Source organism: Silurus meridionalis, chromosome 9 (assembly GCF_014805685.1).
Source record: "Silurus meridionalis isolate SWU-2019-XX chromosome 9, ASM1480568v1, whole genome shotgun sequence".
Classification (NCBI taxonomy): domain Eukaryota; kingdom Metazoa; phylum Chordata; class Actinopteri; order Siluriformes; family Siluridae; genus Silurus; species Silurus meridionalis.
The window spans coordinates 17,488,328-17,500,632 of NC_060892.1; the positions used below are offsets into that span (position 1 = coordinate 17,488,328).

The 12,305-nt window shown below is 36.4% G+C and overlaps 1 protein-coding gene across 1 annotated transcript; it reads right to left on the reverse strand.

Annotated features, from left to right (window-relative positions):
- Window positions 1-92: 92 nt before the first annotated feature.
- Window positions 93-11,980, reverse strand: si:dkey-181f22.4 (receptor-interacting serine/threonine-protein kinase 2). Its single transcript, XM_046858379.1, has 11 exons — window positions 11,659-11,980; window positions 10,092-10,242; window positions 9,160-9,309; window positions 8,320-8,462; window positions 8,178-8,227; window positions 7,120-7,281; window positions 6,930-7,015; window positions 6,745-6,813; window positions 5,687-5,861; window positions 5,395-5,562; window positions 93-1,140 (listed from the first exon to the last, which is right to left on the reverse strand). Exons 1-11 carry the CDS (start codon window positions 11,796-11,798, stop codon window positions 818-820), a joined length of 1,617 nt encoding a protein of 538 aa, XP_046714335.1. The 5' UTR covers window positions 11,799-11,980; the 3' UTR covers window positions 93-817.
- Between the last annotated feature and the right edge of the window lie 325 nt (window positions 11,981-12,305).

Below are 12,305 nucleotides of genomic sequence, written 5' to 3' on the forward strand. Positions count from 1 at the left end.
TGACGAGCGTCTTGTTGAGAGATGGCATGCAATTAGAGCGAGAGTGTGAGAGGCAGAGTGAAAGTACTGTATAAACCCAACACACAAGAGACTTCAGTTTAAACTTGGTTTAATCTCGACTTTAGAAATCATACACGGTACATGATAACTTCTTTTTGATCACTTGATTTGATGACATGGGCAACACATACATGAAATAAAATATAAAGCACTTCTTGTTACAAGATACTTGCAGGATAAAATCCACTACCAGCTATAATACTTTGTGATTGTGCAACATGCACAGGGTCTCCTACAGGCCTCATACTACTACCAGAGACCTGATCAAAGAGAAGTATTTAAAAAATCACATATAGATTCATAAAAAACAGGAACACAGAGTATCGAACAGAAAAGGCATGATTATATATATATACATTTATTCAAGTGTGTGTATATATATATATATATATATATATATATATATATATATATATATATATATATATATATATATATATTTATACACACATTTGAATAAATGTATTCCTTTAATGATGTTGTAAAAGACCACTGACCACTTTAACCAGTTGAGATTGAACTTTGATTGAAAAATTGATGAGTAAGATTTTAATACCTCCTCATAACGTCGCAGATTCTCAGATTTTCAGATCTGTTTAATGCTCTGTGATACAATCAGCTCTCTTCTGATTAATTTACACATCCTACTAAATTTACATACAATCAGTCTCCTTCTCTATAACAAAGGATGTAATGCTTTTGAGATAACTCAATAGCATTAATGAGAACAATGGAATGCGTTAGTGATTTCAGTGCCTCACCCCGCCTGGCCTTTAGGAGATATCCGAGAACGGGTGTGTCCATTTGCAGCCTCGATAGAAACCAGACCCAGAGTGGTGGCTACTAGGAAAGCGACTTTCTCCCCCAGACAAGCACACGTGTCAAGGAGGCAGCGTGTGCGTGCGCTCAGCGTCATGGCTGCCATGATGAGCTCGTAGTCCTCGCGTGTGACTGCACGACGCGCCCGCAACACATCCAGCAGATTGTTGAGTCGCCCTTCGGTCATAAAGTTCACAATGGCTTCACGTCTCTCCCGCAGGAGTTGACAGCATGTCCAGCCGGAGGACATGGGACACATGGCTACAGAGAGATCAGATTAGAAACATCAGATTAGAGCAAACACTGCGGAGCTGCATTTCTAAACTGAAAAAGGAATCACACTGTTACAAATCAGAGCAAGCTAATGGAAATGCATTATCGAATAAAAATGAGTACACCCCTCACATTTCAGCAACCATTTTATTATAACTTCTTAATGGAGAATACTACAGAAATTAAAATTTGATTTATTTTAGTCAATGTGCAGCTTGTATAGCAATACAGATTTACTGTCCACTGAAAATAATTCAAAATACAGCCATTTTTGCCTACATAACTGGCAACAAAAGTGAGTTCACCCTAAACAAGCATGTCAAAACTGAGTCTAAAGTGTAAATATTTTGTGTGAGCACCATTGTTATCTATAAGTGCATTAATCCTCCTGGGCATGGAATTTATCAGAGCTGCACAGGATGTTGTTGGGATCTTTTTCCACACCTATATATTGACATCACTGATCTGCTGGATTTTAGACACATGGAGCTTCTCCACCTTCCGCTTGAGGATGCCACACTGGTGCTTAGTATAGTTCGGGTCTGGAGATATACTAGGCCATTCCATTACCCTCACCTTTAGTTTCTTCAGCAAGGCAGTTGTCATATTAGTGTGTTTGGGGTCATTATTATGTACATGTTGAAATACATATTTCCCTCAATGAATCGTAGCTCCACAGTACAAGCATCACCCATGCATCCCCAGACTCTGATGCTACCACCACCATGCTTGACTGTAAGCAAAACACAATTCTATTGGTACTCCTTACCAGGGCGTCGCCACACATGCTGGACACCATCTGAGCAAAACAAGTTTATCTTAGTCTCATCAGAACACAGGACATGGTTCCTTCTGGGATGATGGGCATGCAAACTGACTTGTTGCAACTTTAACTACTCCAATACATGATATACGCTCGTCATGATATAAATATGTATGGTCCTACCAAGATGACAAAAACATGAACATAATGAATAGGACTTAGGGTGTGTTAACTTTTGTTGCCGACTATTTTGACAATAATGGCTGTATGTTAAGTTATTTTCAGTGGACAGTAAATCTGTATTGCTGTATTGCTGAACATTGACTACTCTCAAATAAATACAATTTTCATTTCTGTGGTATTCTCCCTTAAGAATTATAATAAAATGGTTGCTGAAATGTGAGGGGTGTATTTACTGTTTGTAAGACACTGTATTTAAGATTGAATTATAATTAAACAAAATTGCAATTCTCAAATTTTAACCTTGAAATTGCTATTATTATTATTATTATTATTAATAATGTATTTATTTTAAAGAGATTAAAGGGAATACATATTTACATACACACTATATGGAAAAAAGTTTGTGGACACCTGATCATAACAATAGGATGTGCTTTTTCACCATTCCATTCCACATTTGCTCCCCATTTTGCTGTTCTAATAACCTCCACTCTTCTGGGAAGATGTTCAACTTGATTTTGGACTGTGGTTATTACAATTTGTGCTTTTTGAGCCACAATGGTGTTAGTAATGTCAGAATTTCAATTCACCCCAAAGATGTTGAGGTCAGAACTCTATAGTAGGTCACTTAAGATATTCTACTTTAAACCATGTAAACCATATCTTCATGGAACTCACAGGGGCATTGTCTTGCTGGAACAGGTTTGGGTCTCCTAGTTAAGTGAAGGAAAATTTTAGCGTTGCTGCATTCAAAGATATTCTATAAAATTGTGTGCCTCTGACTCTCTGGTAATAGTTTGGGGAGGAACCAAATATGGCTGGAAAAGTTATGTATCCCAATGCTTTTGTCCATATAATGTATATGTATACACATACCATGTAAAACAGCCACACCACCACATTTCTAACAATCAATACTTGCTAACTGAAGTTTTCCTAACAGGAAAGGAAAATATTTAAGAAAAATAAATAAAGGGCTAGTCATTTGTGTATCCTGTTTTGTAACATATTTTGTTTCATTTTGTTATTATGTTGATTTAGTTTTGTATGTTTGCTGGATGTTTTTGTTTAAATACAGTGAAACACTGCATTATTTATAATAGTTTACTGACAGCGTGATTCTGTTCAATTTAACTTGTAAATGTATTTATTGCAGTACAGACAATTACACTGAAACATTTCAATCATTAATTCTAGTCTCAAATTGACAATGTTTCATATAAAAACGTCCTTTTTCCATTATCATTACTTGTGAATGTACAGGATCTGAAGTCAAGAATTACAAATTAACTAGATTTCCTGTATAAGTAAGAGGATTTCTCTTTGACTGTACAATATTTTTCAACATTCATAACACACACAAACAACAAATCTTTCTCTCTCCCTTTCCCATATGAGCACAGACTGCCTTTAAAAGGGAAGACTTATCAAGAGTAAAACTGAGAAGCAGAAAAACAGTGACCCTCTTGGGAGGAAACACAATGGACACAGATAAGGCATCAACGTGGTTGTTTCTGTCATTCAGGAAGTTTTTGCCAATAACCTTGCAGAAGTGCTTACAGTGCACAAATCATCGCTCTACACACACACACACACACACACACACACACACACACACACACACACACACACACACACACACACACACACAGGAACTTCTCACCATGTTTGATGTGGACAAATTTGCTTAAGCTGTACTCCAAAGGCAAGTTCCAGCATGTAAACAAATCATTTGGACCTACACTGCACCTCAGACATCTCATTTCATATTTTATTCCCATGTACTATTATAATGACTTCAACTCTTCTGTTGGGATGTTCCACTAGATTTTGCATTGCGGTGTTGTTTACCTAGCCTTTCAAATGGTGTAAGTAAAGTTTGCTAAATGCCGCAAATGTAAATGTAAAGTAAAGTCGGGTAATAATGCCTGGGAGGAGGCCTGGGGTGACTCTGTTCCAATACACAAAGGTGTATATTATAGTTGAGATCAGAACTCTACAACAGGCCACTCAAGATCTTCTATTCCAACCCATATTAACCATATGTTAATAAAGCTGTCTTTGCACACAGACATTGTGATCCTTGAAAAGTTTTGGGTCTCCCAGTTAAAGTTAAGGGAAATTCACCACATATATAGACATCTTGTACAATTGTACAACATTTATGTAATAAAAGTTTGGAGAAGAACCACATAGAAATCCGCTTTTCACTGAGACAAATGATCTGTATTGTACTGGTCGGTGCTGCAGTATCACGGTCTCTACACTAAATGTCACACTAGTGCACTTTATCGCATGACACGGGCAGTTTTGTGTAGTTCTGTGTTACTTTTTGTTAATTTGTTGTCTTGTGTAGCACCTTGGTGCTGAGGGAACGATGTTTCGTTTCACTGTGTACTGTACTGTACACCAATCAGCCATGACATTATGACCACCTACCGAATATTGACTGGTATTATGGTTAATTATGGTATATTTCTGTGGCTACACAGCCCTATGACACCTTTCTATCAGAACCAGCATTAACTTCTTCAGCAAATCAATCCACAATTAACCTCGGCCGCCCATGACCCTGTCACCGGTTCACCTCTGTTTCTTCCTTGGACCACTTTTGATAGATACTGACCAATGCAGACATCCCACAAGTGCTGCAGTTTTGGAGACGTTCTGACCCAGTCGTCTAGACATCACAATTTGACCCTTTTCAAATTCGCTTAAATCCTTACGCTTCCCCATTTTTCCTGTATTAATCACGTAAAATTTGAGGACAAAATGTTCTTTGCTGCCTTATATATCCCACCCACCAACAGGTGCCATGATGAAGAGATAATCAGTGTTATTCAATTTATCTGTCAGTGGTCATAATGTTAAGCCTGATCGGTGTACATGGCTGTAAAACAATAAAAGCTTATTTGACTTGATTTAACTATAGCTGGAAATGTCAGCCTTTTGTCCATATTGTTTATGTTCATATGGATTCTATGTATTTCTGCTTGGTTCTTAAATACATTAAAATAATGCTTCAGTTCATATTATTACTGAGGCCTCATTGGGACACGCTCCTGCTAATACCTTATCATTTCTACAGTCAAGAGATAAAGCCGTAACTTTTCCTGACACATTTAGAACAGTGATTATAGCTGTAATAAAGGTAGTGGCAACTGTTTCACGAATGTAACTATAAATACATAAAAGTACAATAATCAACAAAAAGAGTAAAATATATGAGGACATTATGATATTTATAAACGCAATGTTTGTGCTATATATAATATGTTATATATAATATACTTTACCTGTGCGCCGGTTGGCAGGATGCAGTGGTGTGTGTGGCGGTGACATGGGTGAACTGCAAAGTGTGTTTGGTAGTGGAGAAGTTTGAGTCCGGTTTATACCCCAAACTTCACTACAGTGTCTTACACCAGGATTATTGCTGGATAAAACGAGTGCACTCTGTGAGACATCTGTAACAATAAAAAAAACAGGTAGAAAATAAACAATAATAAGCAACATAGAGGATGGAAAATGTAAAATATGATTGTTGATATATTTTTTTTAATTAACTAATTTTTTCAAATGCACCCTCACCTCTGCAGCATGGTGTTGGAGGTGATGCCCGTGTCGGTGTTGGAAAAGGCGGACTTCCAGTCAGGATCGTCTCGTTCATTTCACGTGTTTGAGGGCTGTGTTGATATGAGTAAGAAACCGTCACTGGAATATTCTTGGACCAAAAATGTTTTGGACCTGTGCAGCTACCGTAGCCCTGTGGAAGTGGTTACATTAAAGTAAGGGCGAAATTCCACAGTGGAATTAAATATTCTGATGTTCATACAATTATTTATGCAAATAAAGCTGTGAGAATTTGCATAGCTCATAAAACCAACGCAATGAAAGACTTTGCTGAAAACCTTTTAATCAACAAACAATGTTAAAAATGATTGTAATGATGTTTGTCAGTTTAAAATCAAATATAAATCCAACAATGGTAAACATTTTCAGAAAGGTATCTGTACTGTTTTTAAAATTTACGAAATCTCTAAAAAATAAAGCTCTAAAAGATTGTTTATGTGTAAACTGATATATGAGTAAACATGCTTTTTAGTAAATAAAAATTGCATGCATTCATTATATAGTGGGTGGAACTCAAGTCTATCATAGTGTGTAATTCCTACATTACTACATATGTCTACTTTCCATTGAGGCTAAAAAAAAAGAACAGAGAGATAGTGTGGAATAGATAGAAGTGATAGTCAATAAGACAGACAGAAAGAGAAGTAGACAGACAAAGAGACAGACAGAGAGAAAATAAGAGGGATAGACAGATAAACAGTCAAAGAGATAGTCACCGACCCAGACAGTGGAACCCAAATGTACAGAAAGAGACACACACACACACACACACATATATATATATATATATATATATATATATATATATATATATATATATATATATATAGAGGAGAGTGCAGGAGAGAGAGAGAGAGAGAGAGAGAGAGAGAGAGAGAGAGAGATAGTAAGGTAGAGAAAAGATGAACAGATAGACAATAATAAATTATTGTGTATGTGCTCATGCAGGGACATGAGCAAAAACACAGCTTCTTTGACCAGATCTTTTAAATTGAGAACAAATAAAATAATCCTACCTCCAGGTTGTTCAGCTCTATGAGCAGGTCCCAGGTTGGAGTGTGTTTACTGTTCAGCTGCGCCCTCTCCTGGTAAAAACACACAACACACTATTCACTTCACTCATCCATCTCCGGATTCTATTATTATCTAATTTATTGTTGTCTGATTTCTTTTGCATGATTGATTTTCCTCATTCTTGTACCTTGGAGGTTTTTATCTGGTGGACCGCTGTACAATGAGCTCCTGAGTCCAGTGTTTCCAAAATCTTCCTAAGCACCAGCACACATTCTGAAATCACATGGAATGTTGGTCAACAAACAACAACAAATGTGTTTATGTTACACAAAGTGTACATTTTCTTTGCTAGACGCATTTATTTTCATTCATCTCACCTTCAGCCAAAGGCCGCTGTTTTGGATCAACAGACAAACATCTAGTTATGAGCTGAGTAAGTGTGTGGCGTTGTGGTGTCTCTGGGGGCAACAGATTAACCTCAGTACCTGTCTCTGCCCCATCTTGTGTACACATAACAAGGTTCTGCAGCTGATCCATACCTAAAAAAAAATCTACCATCAGTATGCAGTGTGTACATGCACAGTGGTTAGATAGATATTGGATCATTAGATGTAGACTTCTGTCTACATTTTTGTGTCATTATTTATCTATTTCTTGGGCACAGTTTTTTTCATGGCAATTAAGTCATTATTATAAAATTCACCATGGTGCAATACAACAGTGAAAGTAATAAGAGTAAGACTAATGTCTATTTAGTTCTATTTCATGTGACTAGAGGTTTGTTCATGTCACTATCTTAGGTTTTTTTCAATCATAGCTTGTTGTTAGCATGTACTGTACACTACTTTCTATGATTATTTATGCTAGTTAGTGTTAGAATAATGATGTTGTTTTGCAGCTGGTGTTAGTTGTTATAGGTTTTTTGGTTTTTCCTAACAAAAAAAAAACCCCATTAATTTACCATCACTAATCAGCAGCAGTGTGTGAAGCTGTACATTCATTTAAGTACATTTTTGCACTTTTATTTACTTTAAGATATATTTATCTGAAATAACTGTAGATGATTTTAGATATTTTAATTGTAAAGATTGATGTGCATGTCATTATACATTATTACATGTCTACTATCCACAGTCACCAAAAAAGAAACAAAAAAAAACAGAAGTGAAAGTTTGAAGAAGAAATGAATGAAACATGAGAAGCTGTAAAATCTGAATGAGGCAGACAGAGAGATAGACAGAGAGAAAATCATAGACAGACAAAGAAACAGACAGAACAAAAAACTAGACAGAGAAAGACAAACAGAGAGACAGACATTAAGACTCAGTTGTAGACAGAGAGAAAGACAGAGAACTAAACAGAGATAGACAGAAAATGTTAAAGACGGACAGATAAATAGAAAGAAAAATAGAGTGATAAAAAAAGAAAGGTGTACTTTCACACGCTGGACGTCTGTTCAGAGTTTCCCACATCAGAACACCAAAACTGAAAAATTTGAAAGATAAAAAGACAAGTGAAATTCCGACATCATCAAGCTGCACCTCCATGTGAAAGAGTAATGAACGTATGGAACTTACCTGTACATGTCACACTTTATACATGGAGCATTTCCCAGCAGAACCTCTGGGGCGATGAATGGCAGATCTCTAAAACACGGAGCACTGACATTCGAGACAGGGGTTCTCACGTCCTCCTGTGTCTGCTGTCCCCAATCACACAGCTGTGAAGAGCAACACGTTTGCGCTCAGATATTCATCATCATCATCATCATCATCATTAGCAGCAGCAGAAGCAGCATTATCGTCATCAAAATCATCATCTTCATCATAATGAGACAGACTAAATTAAAATAATTTATATTATGAATTATTTAGTATTTTACTCAATAATGTCCTGTATTTTAAAATAATCTTATTTTATTTTATATTTTTTTACATTTTAAATATTAATAAATACTACTAATTTAAATAAACTAATACCAAATACACAAACTAACATGAAGAACAATTAGGAATTGTTAATGTATTATTATTATTATATGTATTACTTATACACAGCATTACTTATACAGAGCAATAATAATCTACAGTGTAGTTTTCAATACTTCATGTAACACTATTTTATGTACAGTAGATTTTACACACTATTTTATTGCCATTATGACAACAACAAAAAAAAAAAACAAAGAAAAATGTTTATATATTATACAGTATACTGTGACTGTGTTGATTGTGAGAACTAATTTGTTGAATGTGATGAATGTGATGTGATGAATATGAGGTCATAGATGTGATGTGATGAATGTGATGTGTTACATTTGATGTGATGAAGAAGAATGTAATGTGATGATGAATAGGATGTGATGAATGTGCCGGCGTGAATGCAATGTGATGAATGTGATGTGATGTTAGCAGTACTTTAGCACGGTACTGATGGTCGAGCAGGACGTTGGTGGTCTTCAGTGCACCGTGAGGAAAAGTGACAGCGTGAAGGACATTTATACCCTCTGCCACATCCAGCAGGATTTGTAAGCGGAGAACCAGGGGCAGGTCGGGGTATAGGTGAGTCTGATGAAAGATTAGATTTAAGAAAGACCAAACTAAAATACAGCAAAACTGGTAAAAATGTAAAGCATTAAACAGAACTGCCAGCGTTCAGTTATATGGGCATTAACATGGCATCCAGGTTCATACAGCACTTAATTTAAGGCTTTTCACAAACAGGTTTTCTGTAACCTTGATGAACTCTCTTTCTGTAACTGGTGAAGCGCTAAAAGTCAAACACGCTGGGTCACATGTCGAGTGCAAAAAAAAGAGGTAACTGAAAGCTGGGAAATTCCGTATTGGAGAAAAACTTTCCCTTTCACTGTTTCTAAAAATAGATCATGAGGTTACGTAATCTTTCACTTCGGCTCACAGAGCATTACCGCTGTGTTCCTTCTGCATTTACTGCATTTCTCTTCTGGTTTGCTTGCAATTAGTTAAATCTGATACCCAGGATCATATTTACCATCAAAAACAAGATGGATCAAATAACAAAGAATAAACAAACACATTAGATACATTAGATTAGTGTGTGTGTGTGTGTGTGTGTGTGTGTGTGTGTGTGTGTGTGTGTCCATTAATTAGAGCTGGGTGATAATAATCATTTAATTTAGGTATCATAAAAGAAATCACATTATAGCGATAGAAAAGTACACCTTTCTAAAATGTCATTAGGTTATAAATAAAACAATGATAAACATTTTATTTATTTTGCTTACATATTAATATGATTCCACATGTGTTTGGTAGGAAATGTTCTCATGTGTCAGGATATAATGTAAAATAATTTTAAAATACACACACACCTCATATAACAGCGAATGTAGAGATCCTTCAGGCATCCAGTCCCACAGCAGGCCGGTAAGAAAACGACTCCGATAAACACCTACAGGTTGCAGAACTCGTTCCACACACACTCCACCCTGTGCTAATGCGTGCTGCATCCGTAACAAACATCTGGAATACACAACCACACCATAGACACAGAGGCATCAGTGTAATGTTCAACATGAGAGAGAAAATATAAATCTGCAACAGGTTTCTATTCGCGGTGATGACTCGGCTCCGATGACTTGGTTTCACAAGCACTCAAAATGTTTCTGATATTTTTGCCAATTATGTCACTGATTACTGTGTCTAGGTGTTAAAGTATTTTACATTATTTGGATCAAACATATAAATATATAATTTTAATTACCATAAAGAATGTTACAGTTCCCAGAAAAATAAATATAATATGCAATGCCCTATCTGAACATGATATTATTATTTATTATATTCTCTTTAACACTCCCCCTTAAACCTACTTCACTCTAACTCTTTAACTACTGCAAGTACACCTTTACTGTCTTTAGTGTGTAATTACAAAAAGAAATGATTTAAGGAACCTGGTTATTTCATTAACAGTAAATGACACACACATTTATAGCTAAAAACCGCACATAATAGGTACTCGGTTAAGAGTGCCAAAACGCACCAGCAACATGGAAAGGTTTGGTCAAATTATCACTCAGTTCCTGTAGTACAAGACATTTTATGTTATATTCTGTAAATATGAGAACAATAATTGAAAATGTGCAAAACTGTAGAACTATGACTACTGTACTTCTGAATCAGAATCAGAGAAGGCTCTAGGTTACAGCGTTCTAAGGGGTTCTTTTTGCATTCACAGAACAAAGATCAAAATCTTTTAACTGAAAATATAGATACAGTAAGATGAAAAAATATTTAAGGATAATTAATAAGGAACCAAATTAGTTTTTAATGTAGGTTTTAAAGGTGAACAAAATTCAACTGTCTACTAAAGGTGTAATTGATCTGTCTATGGCAGTTGTCCCTTATCCAGAGTGACTTATATTTCTCTTGTTCATACAACTGAGCAACCATGGGGTTAAGGGCCTTGCTAAGGGGCCCAGGAATGGTAGCTTGGTGTATCTGTGATTTAAACTCACGACAAATCCAATGCCTAACCACCAAACTACCACCAATATTGCAGTGTGCATTTTCCATAAAATGGGTGCATGTTAAGATTTAGTATTTTTTTAGTGAATAGTAGTGGATTGACAATTTAAGTTCTAAAGTTTGCATCCCACCCCCTTTATCTTCTAAATGTAATAGACAGTGCATTCTTTAAATGATCCTGATTTTCACCTCTTTACCTTAATGACCTCCTGATAACTTCTTCCACATCCTCTTTCACAGGTCTTCTTTCCTCTCAACTTGAATATTATAGATGTGTTTTTGTGATCAAATGATGTTTGTTTGTACAAAAAATACAAAATAGCACAGGCACTACTCATTTTCTTCGTTTCCCTCATCCACCTTGGAGGGTAGGGTGGGGGGATGCAAACTTTTGCACTCCACTGTACTCACCTGTCGGCCTTGAGGAGTTTGAGTGCGACTGCGCGCGCGGATTTCCTCAGGTGGCCCCGTAAACACGTACCCCCGCTGCTCCTGACTAACGCCACGTGGATCAGCTCGGCTTCATCAACCTGCTCCAACACAGCAGCCATCTCATTTACCTGAGTCGGCACAGGAACGTGTTTTTAGTGGACACTATCTCCAGCTTACAAAGTGAAATGAAAAGCACCTCACGCTCACGCCTAGTGACGCAAAGTGTTTATGTCGATCTTGATTGGCTGCCGGAGAGGAGGAAATCCCCTTCCATGCATTCCTCACTGTTTGTCCCTCATCTGAGGCTTATCTTTTTTCTGCAAAAGTAACTGAACTTCTGCTTTAAAACGGGAAGTCAAACTGAGGAAAGAATGCTGAAGACAAAAAGTCTCTAGCTGTTCCTCAAAAAAATATTTATAGCAGCAGTAAAAAAAAAAAAAGTATTTACAAATCTATCTATCTATCTATCTATCTATCTATCTATCTATCTATCTATCTATCTATCTATCTATCTATCTCTGTCTATCTATCTTTCTGTCTGTCTGTCTGTCTGGTCGTCCGTCCGTCCATCTGTCTGTCTATCATGTTTAATCTTCTTTTAATCTGCTTTTTCTGATTCATGGTTA

What these genes read in the sequence shown, in the direction of transcription:
- si:dkey-181f22.4 (XM_046858379.1), bottom strand. Translation starts at nt 11,798, where the DNA reads ATGGCTGCTGTGTTGGAGCAGGTTGATGAAGCCGAGCTGATCCACGTG. An exon ending in TACATTCGCTGTTATATGAG is followed by an intron (nt 9,310 to 10,091) that starts GTGTGTGTGTAT and finishes ATCTTTCATCAG; the next exon opens with ACTCACCTATACCCCGACCT. An exon ending in ACCAGATAAAAACCTCCAAG is followed by an intron (nt 6,814 to 6,929) that starts GTACAAGAATGA and finishes TGTTTTTACCAG; the next exon opens with GAGAGGGCGCAGCTGAACAG.